This window comes from Branchiostoma lanceolatum, chromosome 5 (genome assembly GCF_035083965.1).
Source record: "Branchiostoma lanceolatum isolate klBraLanc5 chromosome 5, klBraLanc5.hap2, whole genome shotgun sequence".
Lineage (NCBI taxonomy): Eukaryota > Metazoa > Chordata > Leptocardii > Amphioxiformes > Branchiostomatidae > Branchiostoma > Branchiostoma lanceolatum.
The window spans coordinates 8,592,751-8,607,685 of NC_089726.1; the positions used below are offsets into that span (position 1 = coordinate 8,592,751).

A 14,935-nucleotide genomic window follows, 5' to 3' on the forward strand; every position below is an offset into this window, starting at 1 on the left:
AACTGCCCTATGGCAATACATTCTTTCTTTTGTGTTGGGAGGTCCCACGACTGTGCTGCAGTCAGTATAAACTCCCAATGGAGGAGGGGGTGATAAGAGGACTGTAGTCTTTAGCTATTTATCTCTTGTCAAATATCTTAGACTAGCTGTACTAGATAACCAGTGTATTCTAATTAATGCTATAACCATGCCTGTCTAGGGTAATCACCACGATTTTGCTTGTAATGACAGCTCATAATAATAGATGTATTTTTCAGTGCCAAAACTATTAGCCATTGTTACACTTATTTCCTTAAGCACTATCATTAAGAAACTGTATTCCCAATCCAACAGGATATTCTACGGACCAGTGTAGAGAACCTGGCCTGGAGGATCACTGATTATGAGAAGGGAATACAACTGCTACAGGCCATGTACCAGCTCGTCTGTGTGAGTACTGGGACTTCTGGTGGACAGAGCGAGTCTAGATCTCTGCAAAACTCCCTTGGCTGGTTCCTGTAACTGTGGCTGGCTAACTTCTCTCATTATTCAGTCTATTTGCCCAATTTCTACTATTCCAGCAACCTCAGGAGTCTGGTAGAGACTAGCTAGGACAAAGCTATTCAAACAATTAGCTGAGCTTTGCAATCAACTATTCTGTGAATCTTCAAACCTTTGTCATTTTCTTTTTGCAAACTTTTAAATCAGAACAGGATACAATGACTATGGTAGAGATGCTGCCCTTAAGAATGGTATATGCTCCGTAATTGTGTTAAAATGTATCATTGGTATTGAAGCAAATTCCCAAAGGAGCAAAGTTCTTAAGTAACATAACTAATGAAGACTGATGGACAGATAGCATAGTGATAAAATATCAATTTTCAGTAAAGAGCCTTGAACTCGATTATTGCAAACTACATGTACAAACCGCACAGTTGTAACGTTTTAGGCTAAATTGCTATAGATACAGCTATGTTTTAGTTTTCTATGAACGAACAAAATGGCAGAACATCAAGTAGAACACTGTTTTACAAGATTCAGATGTCATTATTGCAGCTAATGATGAAATAATTGCATTACAGTCTCACTTAGAGAAGCTATTAATCCACTTTCCATTGATCTACAGGAGAACGCCTCCCGTCACAAGTCGTCACTATTCGTAGAGCTGGACTCCCTCATCTCTACGCTACAGAAGAAGAAGCAGGTCCTCGGGGACACGATTGACCACGAGCGCAACGAGAAGCTGTCGGTGTTGAAGACGCACATCGAGCGTTACCAGGAGAAGATGGATCACGGGATCGGCGTGGTGGCGCTGGGAGGCATGGTTCTGAAGGAGAAGGACCCCGCATGTTTCTTACAGACAGCAGCTGCGGTCAATGGAAGGTGAGGAGGCATAGGGGAAAGTTTTTTACTCACTGGCTAGTACATTTATGGTTTGTTACTCATCAAACTATTGGAGAAAATTCTGTTACATCACAGTAACCAAATGAGGATATAAACATAGTGGAGTAAGTTTATTATTTTCAAAACAAAAACATATAGCATTTTTTGACAATTAATGGTATACATTATTTTTTCAGATCAATGATGATGTGTGTTTTTTTTACTTTCTGACCTCACAGCTTCAAGAGTTTATGTTGAGATTTCAAACTGGAATCATTTTCTACAACTTATAGCCATTATTTGCATCTTGATTTTTAAACATGTTCTTAAGAAGTCACAGCTAGAATATATCTTCTTATATTACAACTTCCCAGGATACTAGATGTGGCCTCCCCAGAGCCTCTGCAGGCTGGAATCACTGAACACTTCCGCCCTGTCAACGTGGACCTGGGGGAGGTCGGGGAGGTGTTGGACACACTGGACTTCATGGAAGGTATGTTGGTTTGTATTGCATACTAGTACCCGGTAAATTGCCTCATGGCATAACACACCAGGTTTTTACTGAAGGGTATAAGTTGCATATCCGGACAGATTCATTTTATTCACTCAGGATAGACCCCCGGGATGTCAGGGATTCACACTCAGTACCTCAATGCTTTGAGTCAGCAACCCTAACAACAAAGCCACAGTGCCACCACAGCCATCATGCCACCACATGGGGTGCTTGGATCTGATCTGTAGCTGTTGCACATTGAACTGCATTCATAATATATTGGGGAGTTCAAGTTTGGAGGGCAAAAATTTAACCCTAGGTGTATGTCAATATCATATGCTTACATACATGTACATGAAATGGTATTTTTTCCTTCCAGGTGAAATGCCTGAGGATGAGGCAGTGGGACTTGAGTGGGACAACTCAGCTGTACAGAGTCCAGAGGAGCCAGCAGGTTAGACATACTTACCAATTTCTGCATTTGCCAATAAGCCTGGACTTGTGTTTTATAAGCAACTGTGCATGAACACTGCTGGAAATTCTTGCATGAAAACAATTTTATCAGTTCATGTACTTCAATTGGTAATGATGTACATTTACCTTCTGTATGTAGAATCTGAGACAGCTGACTATGAGAACCCAGCACCACCGGAGCCTGATCACACCTTCAAGATAGTCATAGTGGGAGACTCAGGGGTCGGCAAGAGTAATCTTCTCTCAAGGTAACAACGTAATGCCAAGTTTGCTGCAGGCTTTCTGATCTTTGATTCTAATCTTTGTCTGTTGAAGCTTAAGTTATTGACTTTGTAATTGTCAGTATAGTGAACACAATGAATCTATTCAAGTACATGTGTAGGTACAATAGTTAATTTTCTACAGTATTTTGGAAACAGGAAAATAGCAAGTATGACTTTTTTTGTGATGTATTTTTGTGATATTTGTTAATGTTTGTATATAGTAATTTAAGATATTTCTGGCCACTATGTTTTAAGGTGCAGATTTATACATTTTTTGTTCTTTTGTCTAGATTTGCATTTAACAGGTATGACTCAGGTAGCAAGCCCACAATTGGGATAGAGTTTGCCACGAAGACGATGAAGATAGAAGGGAAAACCATCAAGGCTCAAATCTGGGACACGGCAGGAGATGACAGATACAGGTCAGTCACACAGCTGTCACTCAACACTCGTGTAGGAATCAATAACTTGATCAAAATGATAGACCTCCACAATTGTGAATGATCTTTATCGTGATGCATGTAACTCCTGAGTTTAAGATTTGTAGCTTTGTTTAATTTGTGTGCTGTTTTATTTTCATATTTCCACTTCTACCTGTCTACATATGACCAATTGTGTGGTATGCTGATCTTTGCCATGTGAGAGGAAATTGACCACAAACAATCTGAATGTTTTTAAGTTACATAGAATTTTCCTCACCCCCTAAATGTTTGGTAGCGAATTTCAGTCTTCTTAATGTAAGTATCCAAGTATGTGTACAAGTACAAGTCACAGGAGATTGATATAAAGAATGCACTTGAATTCCAAATGTCTTTCATCCAACATTTATACAGCAGAACGTGCTTGAAAACTTATTTATGGTTCATCATCTTCATCATTCCTGGGTGTTTTTCCAGTCTCTTCTTAGTCTTGCAGTTCTTGGCCATGTGGGGCGTAGGTGTTTAACTAGGTTTTCTCTCCATGTTATACAGGGCCACCCTCTGGTTAGTAATCTAAAATCTATGATTTTGTCACCTCTTCTATAGGCCGATCATCAGTGCCTGCTGCAGGGGAGCAGTTGGGGCCTTCCTGGTGTATGACATCACCAGACATGGAACATTTGAGCATGCTCAGAACAGACTAAAGGAGCTACAGGAGGACGCCGATGACCAGGGCATCATGGTCATGTTAGGTAAGGGCTTCTTTCTTTTTGAGTGTACAGATAATATAGAATAGCTGAATTATGCTAGTTTTCTACTAAACAGTTGTCCTCGCTTATCAGAAATTCTAGTATCTTCTTGAATCAGTCAGGTGAAATTGAAATGATGACACAGTTTTTAGCTACTTTTTGTCTGTGTGTGCATGTGTGTGTTTGTGTGTGTATGCCTGTGTGTGTGTTCATGTATGTGTGTCTGTGTGTCTGCACATGTGTGTGTCTGTGTGTCTAGATCTGTGTGTGTGCATTGTTGTGTGTGTGTGTGTGTGTGTGTGTGTGTATGTGTGTGCATGCCTGTGTGCGTAGGTGTGTGTGTGTGTGTCTGTATATATTTTGTAATTCTCACACTGACATTTTAAAGAAAAAATTGAATATCCTATCTCCCTTTCCCCTGCAGTTGGGAACAAGTGCGACCTGTCCCACATCAGGACGGTGCCCATCAGAGAAGCCAGGGACTTTGCCAAGCAGAGATCCCTGCACTTCTTCGAGACCTCCGCGGCGGACATCAAGAACGTTGACGACGCCTTTGAGAGGCTGATGACAGAAGTGTACTATTCTGTGACAGGCACCAAGCCTGAGGGGGACAGTGGGTCATCAGAAGAGGAGTTCTATTGATGAAAATTAAAACTATTGATCAATATTTGCCAAAAAGGGTGAATAATTTGCCAAAGGAGTTAGCTGGCTATTGAGTTACACATTGGCAGATCATGAGTCTATACGAATTGCAGATCATGAGATCTACATGTGTAAGCATGTAGAAGTTTGTTTTTGTATATCTATGTACAACTCAATTATCAATGAGATATGAATGCTACACATGTGTGTCTGTGTTTTTGTTATCTTCAAGGCAAACCACTAAGAAACATTTTGAACTGTTTTGATGTAAAACAACAGATTTCATGACATCATTAAGGCCTATATCAGAGGGAGGTTAAAGGTTAAAGGCATGCTTCTGAATGACAATAGATCGCTCTACTCCCTCCTGAGCTATGTTTCAGAACAGCTCTAACTATTTATAGTCAAACTATGCTGTACAGCATAACGAGAAGGACAGAAAGTTTGTGTTGTTGACATCTGCATGTGTCTCTTGTGATGTGTGTAGTTGATATCATTTTACATTCCCTCTTTGTGTCATTAGGGAATAGATAAAGTGTTTGTTCTTCATTGATGTGTATACTTTTGGTGAAATCTAAAATTAAACTTTACACAGTGTAAGTTTTCACTTCATCTAAAGTGAATTGAATTAGCAGTAATTTCCATCTAGCGCATTGTACATTTTCCTCTACAAAAAGAAATTTTTGAAAAGTGCCTTCCTTCTCTTGATCAAAAGTCATTACAAGACTTAAAAAGCCAATACCAATGTCCGTTATACATTTACAAATGAAATCTACAATTCTACAACCTGAGTTGTAGTACATGTTTTGGTAATAGTTGGGTTTCTTGCTGCCTTTATGCTGGTGATGTTTGAGGAAGTGTCAATGTTTATTTATTCTGCCCTTTTTGGCATCATGTCTCTCAGAGGTGGCATAACCATGTCCCAGAATAATCAGAAACATACAGTAACAATGAAGGATAGGTGTAGTAGGAATATGAAGTCAACATTGTGACCCAAAATTTACTTACAGCTTACATGTTCTGTATGTTACTATATGACTATGTATCCATGACATCTATGTGCCAAAAAACAAAATTGGCTCTACAATCAATTTTTTACATGAAGAAGTAATTCAAATTTTTCATATTCTGCAGGTTAAACCTTGTGTTTGAACATTGCTGATGTTTTCATCTGCCATGAAACAATATTTCTTTATTTTTCTTAAATGTTTCCTCTAGTTAGAAAGTTTTGTTGTTTTTTGGCATTTGTGAGAAACTTTGCCAAAGAACCTTTCCAGATATTCTATATGCTGCAGCTCTAAGGAAAGAGCTATTATAATAACGTTTTGCTATGGAAATGTGGTAGAGTCAATTCCATGTCACCGAGAGGGTTTTCAGGTAATATTGCTAGTGAGTTCAAACAATTTTAGATAAAAGACTATTCCAGTCAAAATAGTTCTAAATTGTTCAAACAATCAAGAATGAAAGTTTGAACATGTTTGAACTTATATATATATGTTGGAACTATTGGGAAAATAATTGCACAAATATCTCTTTATTTAGAACAATTTTCAAACATCTATGTGATTGTTTCACTGTTCGAACATGTTGGAACAATTTGCATCATTTTTCAAATGGTAGATTTGGGTTATTGCCCCCATAAAAGTAGGTGCTAATCGCACTCTATTGTCCGCCTCTGTATATTTTTAGATTTCACGTCTGGACCTTTCTCTTGAGGTGTCTATACATGGCACCCAGGCCTAATCCCCTATACTTTGAAGGGATGTGTGAATTGCCCTGTTCCCATCCCACTGACCCAGTTATACCATGTTGTTATAATGTTGGAACATGTAGGAACAAATGATCAACCTATTTTCCAACAGTTTCGAAAATAATACAAATAACATGTGCAATGTTAGAAATTTGTCTAACATGTTGGAACACAGCAGAAACTATTTAGAACATCAAATGAATGTTGGAAATTGTTCTAAACAGTCACTTATCTCCCTTAAATTGTTACAAAGGTTTTGCAAATGTTAGAACAAAAGGCAACAAACACCCTCTCGGTAACGTGGAATTGACTCTAGTACGATATGTTTTCATTTTTGCCATATTGTGTCATACTTGTATTTGATTTGATAGTTGTGTGCAATAGAACCGTACGACTTGTGGAGCTCCCCCCTGTATGTGTATGCCAGACGTTGTGCCATAGGTTACGTATACTGCATGGCTGAATACTGTAACGTTACATCCTTTGAGCAAGGGTGTAGCTGTTTGTACAATATACCGCATTGATGATGACATAACTTTACGTATGTCTTTCTTGTGGTGGCTGTTACCATTGGTCTTTATTTGAGGTACAAATAATGTTCCCTTCTGGAGTCACTAAGAATCAATTATGTCCTAGCATGGAAATATACCTTAATAAAAGTATATTTAAAAGCTGTTGGTCGCAAACCGGCCGTGCATCACTGTTCTTTTGATAAGGATTGTCCATTTTGAAAACTATACCTGTGCAACTGCCTGAAACACTTGGCGACATTAGCATGCCCGTGACATAAGTGCTTGAACGTAACATTTTGCCGCACAATTGGTAAGAAATAAGGCACGTACTTTTTAAAGATCTTATCTCAAAGAGTTACCATCAAAACATACCTAACCACATTACAATGGGCACCAATTTATTAGCAGCTTACACCCTTTCACCATTTAAACGTTTCTGTATTACGTTACATACGCGTAGCACATGTTTTGGTTCTAGCTACAATGTAGCTATCTGTGCAACATTCTATGGTCGCTACGCGTGTTTTGCCCGTCCATTCCGTGCCGAGTTGTATATATGTTCTGGGCGACTGCACCTGTAAGCGTTGTCACTAACAACGGAGTGGCCAGGGTCAACAAAAAGACGTATCAGATGTGGAACGTTTTAATACTTACTGAAGCGCGCAAACAGTGACATTGTGTTTTGTCCAAAGCATGAAGCACTCGCACGCCTCCGGAATTCTTAAGTACGACTTTCATTACGCTTACTTGTGAAATATATGCTACATTCAGTCTACAAGGCACCGTCATTTAATTTCTGAACAATCTTAAGCTTTCGTTAATCAATTATCTAATTGTAATTGTTCAAACACACTACGCCATTCTGTTCGTCGATTCTATCCTTTTCCTGAAATCTTATAAAGGTGCTTAATTGCTTCCACTGACATAAAATACGCTTTCAAATGAAAAAGATCAAAATGTTACCGTATGAACGCAACAGAACATTGCCACAGTGATTTTACCCAAAGAAAATACATTTGCTGGAAAGTCACACTATCAAAACACGGCCAATGTTAAAGCTTATACTATCCCGGCTGCCCCCGAGTCAACCAATCAAAGGCCTGGATAGAGAGAGGTTGAAAGGACCCCCTCTGACAGCGACTCACCCGTAACCAAACACCCTCTGCAATTACACCCCGTTACAGTCGCTTCAGTTGTAAAGCCTTTATGTGTTAGTAGCCCAGCGATCGCTTCCATTGCTTCATCCGGCCCATGGAACAACCGATGACCGCACGGGGAAGTTGCCGCGTGTCTTGACTAAGAGAAGTCGCGCGCATCACAGCTGTTTGTCTTCTTAAACGTTACTGAGTCGTGGGATGTAGAGAAAGATGGTCAAACTTGTGCCAACCACGATCGGTACCTTCTACCACCATGCGAACACGAAAACTCCAGGCACTTACAGGTGAGGTTTTGCAAACTTTCTTTAGACCCCTGTCCTTTTTTGTTTCAACCTTAAAACCTGTTTGGTTGTTGTTAAGGTTTAACGATGGTGTTGAAAATGATCACGGCGACCTATTAAAGCATTGAACTTGGTTAATTTTTTGTCAGTGCACTTGGAGAGAGTTTGCGGGTGTTGACTTTGTAACATTTTCCAATCTCTGCGGGAACAATGTAAACACGGTGCAAGTGTGTCTGTTGTAAAAGTAACTTAAACGACGTTGCTATTTTGTTTTGCATACTCGGGGGAGCGAGAAGTAAGAGTTCCCTCAAATTCCTGTTTAGCAAACAGAAGATTTCTTAGCTGACATGCACAGCTGGATGGAGGGTCACGAAATTCGACCTCTAGCTGCGGCCCTTTATCTTGATGTTGCGTTTATCGCCTTGTTTACACCTAAACAAAACTACATGAACGTACACAATCGACTATGATGATGATTTTTTGTCATCTCTCCCATTTATCAACAGCGTGGCCACGAATGGGAAACCTCGAGAACCCATCACCAGCTTACGAGAATCTATGGTGCCGTCGGATATCCGAGGGAGTCACGCGTCCAAGAAGAGTTTAGGTCTACCGAACGCCGTACCAAATGGCCACGTCAGCGGACGGTTTGGGGACAGGTCCGTCTCACGGGGGTCATCCGTGTCCATCAAGCTGCCCGAAATGGTGACTAAGTACGAGAGAAAACAGCTCATGCACGCCGGAAAGCTGCTAAGATGTGAGTTGTTTTCTTTAAGAAGCCATTGACCAGCGTATTTTTCTCGGTGCGCAATGCGTTACCAGGACGAAGACTGTAAGAGTACGCCGAGGAACCATGCGCGTGTTGTTTACTATCCCTGTACGTTCTGTATATACTAGAAACTGGAACCCACCGGTCTTTAGAAACCCCCGGATCGCCCATTGTTCGGCCTCATCCAGACACAATTACGATCGCCTACGTTGAAGGCGGGCCCAGATTTTATCACACATCACACTCCGCCCCATTCGCGAGGAGCAAGTTTTTACAAGAAAGGTTTTTGATGGTGCAACACATTAACAAGACGCCACGTACCAGTGAAATCTCCGTAGCAATTTCATTCTTACAAAGTGATATCATCAGAACAAGTACTTCAATGAAAACGTACCTTTACAGGTGTTATAAACTCTATTGGAACCGTAAGCCAGCAAAGATTTGGCATCAATATTACAAAAGTAGAAACAAGAAAGCCACCTGTTGAATGTGCTGCCATTGTTAGCATAAAAAAGATGGGATAAACATGCATCAAGATGTTAGACACGTACCGTGTACTAGTATTTGAGCTGTCGCGGATATTCGCGGTTGCTACGGTATCTGTTACCTTAACTTATCTTGTAATTGATGAAACCATTTCTCGGGGCAGTACGGTAGTCTATGCTAATTAAATTGTACGCACTCATGTTTGAGTATCGTAAAGCACATGTCCAAGTTGCATATTTCACAGTGTCAGTCGCGAGATAAATGTTTTGTACAGGTCTGCAATGTATTTACTTGTACACATTTTATTGGACGATAAATCGACAATTAAAAAGAATAAACATACTCTAACTCCTATTCCTTCACCACCGGGGCGGACACGTACGTTGCCTAGTTACCGAACACATGCATGTCGCACACTCTATCGGTATACTTGCTAGTTAATTCATCTGTACACACTTTGAATTAGAATATTCCGTAGATTCAGCGCGACCTTGCTGAGATGGGCTGCAGCTGGGAGGGGGTGCAGCGGGCGGCAGTAAATAAATCAAGGTGGAAAACAATGACGGCCTGCCTCAGTGTGAACTGAAAAGCGGCGAGGATGATGATGATGATTGCGTACATTCTACTTGAAGGTATAGTTGAGATGGTACGTGACCGGTAGAATTTATCTGAACTGTTGTCCCTCCAGGGACGGACGTTGCTAAGGGCGAGGCGGCGACTCTCCCCTCCAAGGTGGAGGACTGGTCGGCTAATGACGTCAGGACCTGGCTCACAGCCAACATGCAGGAGATAGGCGTCGGGGTGGCTGACGTCAATAGGTACGTTACCATGGTTACCACCAAGATTGGACATTTGTATCATTTGCCGGAAGCACGATTGTACTTCATTATATGTATATATGCTTAACAGCATTAAGAACACGCATGAAAAGGGAAAATGAAGGGATAGAAAGGCTGGTCTTCTTCACCCAAAAAATACGGAATTATTCCTTTTCCCCTATTGTGTTCGCTTTTTCTTAATATAATTACTTAACATCATTCCTTACATGAATCTTGTATTTTATTCACATTTATTTTATGACCATTGGATAAGAAGCAGAAAGTGCTTGTATTAATCCTTTGCTCATGAAATAACAAAATAATTAAGAACAATAACAACATAATTAAATTATAGTTACGTAAAAAAACAGGTTGAAACCAATCAACAAAAGATTAATATAGTATCTAAATGAATGTTGTATGCTTTGTTCATCACGTACTTTTTGGTATTTGAGTCACTATTCTTCTTCAATTGGCAAATATGATAATACTTGATGGAGCAAAATTGTGTGTCCCCAATCATTCATTTCATATCCTCCATCCACTTCTTCCATGCAGACTGTTCAGAGAAAGTGTGAACGGGGCAGCACTCCTGGCGTACGACAAGGAGACGCTGAGAGACGACTTCAAACTCAAGCTGGGACCGATCACCACGATTCTGAAAGCTGTTCGAGAATACAAAACAAGTATGTTTTATTTATCTCTCAACAAATGCTGTATGTGTTAACGCTGTAGACTGCTATCCGACCGTCATGATGTTGAGTCAAATGTGTTTTGCGGGAACAAATGCGTATGTACATGTATTGGTATTGTTCCCATTCTTTGCACTAACGACGAAGAAAGACTATCAGCAGGTTTGATAGACAATTTTCGATCAACCAACGTTAATTTCCCAAATTAGGCTTTTCGGACATCATCATTGCAATCAAAGAGTACAGTTCTTGTTTACCAAAAGCATCCAGTGTTGTGCTTTTACCCCTTCTCCCACATTGTCCTTTGGGCAGCTCTGTGTTGCTCATTCAGATACATTGGAATTGTCTAACGTATAACTGCAATGATGTGCACTCTCTGTTGCCGATGTCTGAGGGTTTTCCAGAATCAATGACAATGTTGTTTGTGTGTAATTTGCCCTACCGCGGTCTTAGTTTTACCGTTTGCACTTCCCAGGTGAGCTGCACATGAGACCGCGCAGCCTGGCTAACGGCCTCCCGTCCCCGGCCCCTCTCCGGCGGGTGGGCACCGTGGGCAGTCTGAGCAGCAGACCCAGCAGCATCGGGCAGCTCCCAAAGATCGGGGTCAAACCGCCGTCAGAAGCAGGTAGGATAACGTGGAACTCACGCCGGTCAGGGGGGAGGTGACACTGAATTCAAAGATTGACAGAGCAGTGCTTAGATCACTGAGATAGTAACAAGGTGGTGCAGTACAATCATTCTATTTCTTAGCGAGGGCTCTGTGGACATAGCCGTTACTAGATACATAATACAGTGGCCATTGACAAGAAGAATAGCTAAATGTATAGTTCTTGTTGTACAGTTTTCCATAATGTTAAACATTTATGCCTTAGACATTTCCTTCTTGGTTATGTCAAGCTTTATATATCAAAGGCAATGGGATTCTTTTCGGTCTAAATCAGACCTCCAAGGCACCTCCTGCTCAGTCCCGCACAGAACCTTACTGTATGCCAGTATGGTATGATACGAGTTTTCAAGATTTTAAGTATTTTCGTTGCAACGTTCCCCAGGTTCTGCGGGCTCCCGTGTGCGGACGGCGGACAGTTTCTCGTCCTTCGGCACCAAGAGTACAGGAGACCCGGGCAGGATGGGCAACCTGGGCGGACACAAACCCGTCTTCGATAGGAACAAGGAATGCAAAGTAAGGACATCATATTAGACCTTTCTTGGTGTTGTTGTTCGTATCATTGCGTGCCTGCTGGTGTAAAGGGCAGCAAGTTATCCTGGCTGTTTTCATGACAGGGTTCAAGTGAAGAAACATTGGGAGGGGTTACGTTGCTAGAAAATATATACGTAAAGACCAAATGTGCATGACATTTGATCTTGATATAAAGTACGACATTAGGGAGGTATTCGCCTTCACAAAATCATCATGAAAATCTCATTATTCTTTATATTGAAGAGTTTTGATTCACCTCAGAAGCTATTATTGTAGTTTCAAAAGAGTTTAGAAGAGTTAAGTTGCAGAAGAGTTAAGTTATCACATGTTTATATTCTTAGACCAATATCACCAGGTTTTGCTAACTAAATGCATGTATGTTGATGCATGTATCATGCGAATCTACACGAACATTATTTTTGTATGGATGATAAAATGAATAAATCTGACTATAACATCTGATTTTGTTGTTTTGTGAGCTAACATTACGTCTCTGTCTTCTCTACATCAGGTATGTAATCGGCGCGTGCGCACTGACTACTTCAAGCAGTACGGGCACCTGCTGCAGGAGCAGCGACCGCGCATGCCCCACATCCCTCGCAGCTGTCTGAAGTGCGGCACCTGTAACGTGCACCTGTGCGTCACCTCCAAGCGGAACTGCTGGAACGCCTGGCACGAGAAGGAAGACTATTGGAAGTACAACGGTTTCTGAACGATTATTGAAAAATATCAAATCTTAAGTATAAACATAAAGAGTATTGGAGATTCTTTTTACACAACCGATAATTCTCACCTGCTAACGTTTCGATGTCTGTCAGACACCTTCATCAGAGCTTCTGACTGGAGTACTGCCTCTCAGCTATAAGTAGCTCTGATGAAGGTGTCTGACAGACATCGAAACGTTAGCAGGCGAGAATTACCGGTTGTGTAAAAAGAATCTCCAATACTCTATGTTCTACCAACCTGATGAAATTATTTTCGGATATAAACATAAAGGTTTCCGCCATAACGTCTTTGGTGATGCCATTTTAATGTAAACGCACGGTACGAGAAGGAAGATTATCGGAAAATATTTTCAGTATAGCATCATGAGAAATATATCAGATGCTACTGAATGTCTTAGCTATAATCTTTAGTTTTGTTATTTAGTCTCATTTGTAAACGCTTGTCACGATAGCGAAAAGGAAGATACTAAGAGAACGACTGAACGATTGTCGGGAAAGAGTTAAAGTAGATGATAAAGGCATTTACCATAGGTTACAGTAAAGACCTTAGCTGTTAAGTCTTCCATGATGACAAAGGTCTTTAGTGATGCCATGGTAGTGTCATCTGTAAACGTCTGGCATGAGATTGAAGACTACTGGAAGTACAACCACTGAACCACTATAGGTTGGTAACTGAAACACTTAAGGTAAAGACTAAAGCTAAAATATATGTCACACGGGTCACCAAAAGTTTCAGCTTTACTGGTGACATTCTACTTCTAGTTCCATCTGACGCATGGAACAAAAAGAAGGACCCCTAGAAGTACACCTGAGCGATTGCGGAAAATTATAAAGTAGAGCTGAAAAAATTTATATTACAGGTCACCAAAGTTCTAAGCTACAGGTTGCATGTTTATTTGGTGATGCCATGTTAGTTTTATCCGTAGACCGCAGAGGTTTAAAAGCATGTCGACCTCCTTTAGATTTGTAGACAACTTAGAGTTGTAACAATATTTACGTGTCGCAGTCGCAGACATGTTCTTTCAATTGCCACAAGTAGAGTGAACCGTCCAATTACTGCTAGTGTACAATTGACAACTTTTAAGGCAGGGTACGACTTATAGAAGACAGAAGTGTTCTAAGTTTTACATATGTAAGATAAGAGTGTAGAAAACAATGACATAGTGTTGGAAGTTTGATATAGATTGGTGTTAGTAATATAAGGGTTCATTCGAAGTTGTCAAAAAGTAAAAATATCCGAAAATTTTGACCGTGCTCTACAGCTACTACAAAATGTTTAGATTATACGATTGTTATGTAGTCACTTTTATTGTCATGACTTCAACTTAAATTTTAGAGTGGTCGGTATAGCCTTTTATTTCGGAAAAAAATCGGATTGTTGGTTAGTGTTGGAAGGTACATTTTCAGTGTACAGTTTATTCAGATGGCACAACAACAATGTCAAGTTCATCTTTCAAAGAGTCTCTGTGATTCTAGGCCGGTAACATCTTTTTTGACCTCGATTTTTTATCATGACGTACCACGATGTACATACATGTAAACAAGTTGTAGTGTTGTTTATTTTCACTGTATGTTGTTCCAATAAAAGTGTAAATGTAGTATACTGTGTGGATACGTGTCTTAATTTTCGAAAGCCTTATCAATGGATAAAACTTGACAGAGAACTTTCTTAGTCAAAGGAGGCCATGCATAGGTTACAATGGCCATAGGTTAACAAAACACATGTATGTATCAACTTATTCAAATGTCGAATAGCGTTGGAGGTAGTCCAGCTAGTAGGGGTGCAGTCATTGGTAGGACCGCTAGGGAGCGGCTCAGGCACGCTCAGATTTTATGCTAAAACATTTCAGATAGTCCAATTTTATCATTTAGCACCCAAATATTATATAAACAGCCACATTCAAAATGTTTCCGAGTACTAGTCATGTAGTCATGGCATGATAACAGAAAGATACTGTGACGAAATGTTATGAAATACAATATGTTAATTTGATTATACGTGTCTGGCCTTAATGTTAAACGCAAGGCAAGAGTGTTCTAGCCACTAAAAGTAAAAGTACATTTTGCTCCAAACAATATCAATGTATTTCAAAAACATTTTCGTAACCTTTTCATGCTAAATCTTCATTTACAACGCCAACGTAC

The 14,935-nt window shown here is 40.3% G+C and overlaps 2 protein-coding genes across 2 annotated transcripts in view; both read left to right on the forward strand.

Moving 5' to 3' along the window:
* The window catches only part of LOC136434830 (uncharacterized), a 6,415-nt gene extending 860 nt beyond the window's left edge, over nucleotides 1-5,555 (forward strand). Inside the window, exons 2-9 of the mRNA XM_066427902.1 lie at nucleotides 334-429; nucleotides 1,106-1,362; nucleotides 1,737-1,855; nucleotides 2,235-2,309; nucleotides 2,469-2,577; nucleotides 2,883-3,014; nucleotides 3,618-3,763; nucleotides 4,185-5,555. Of these exons, the coding sequence (XP_066283999.1) occupies nucleotides 334-429; nucleotides 1,106-1,362; nucleotides 1,737-1,855; nucleotides 2,235-2,309; nucleotides 2,469-2,577; nucleotides 2,883-3,014; nucleotides 3,618-3,763; nucleotides 4,185-4,402 (1,152 nt within the window). The 3' untranslated portion in view covers nucleotides 4,403-5,555. The remainder of the gene's footprint in view (nucleotides 1-333; nucleotides 430-1,105; nucleotides 1,363-1,736; nucleotides 1,856-2,234; nucleotides 2,310-2,468; nucleotides 2,578-2,882; nucleotides 3,015-3,617; nucleotides 3,764-4,184) is intronic.
* Nucleotides 5,556-7,799: 2,244 nt separating this feature from the next.
* LOC136434835 (uncharacterized) lies at nucleotides 7,800-12,837 on the forward strand. The gene is made up of 7 exons (XM_066427908.1): nucleotides 7,800-8,105; nucleotides 8,609-8,859; nucleotides 10,046-10,175; nucleotides 10,734-10,861; nucleotides 11,343-11,492; nucleotides 11,917-12,047; nucleotides 12,577-12,837. The coding sequence occupies exons 1-7, from the start codon at nucleotides 8,032-8,034 to the stop codon at nucleotides 12,775-12,777; spliced, it is 1,065 nt and encodes a 354-aa protein (XP_066284005.1). The 5' UTR covers nucleotides 7,800-8,031; the 3' UTR covers nucleotides 12,778-12,837.
* Nucleotides 12,838-14,935: the final 2,098 nt, after the last annotated feature.

Coding starts and splice junctions, on each gene's coding strand:
- LOC136434835 (XM_066427908.1), top strand. CDS start 8,032: ATGGTCAAACTTGTGCCAACCACGATCGGTACCTTCTACCACCATGCG. Junction 8,106..8,608: donor AAAACTCCAGGCACTTACAG/GTGAGGTTTTGC, acceptor ATTTATCAACAG/CGTGGCCACGAATGGGAAAC. Junction 10,176..10,733: donor GGGGTGGCTGACGTCAATAG/GTACGTTACCAT, acceptor TCTTCCATGCAG/ACTGTTCAGAGAAAGTGTGA.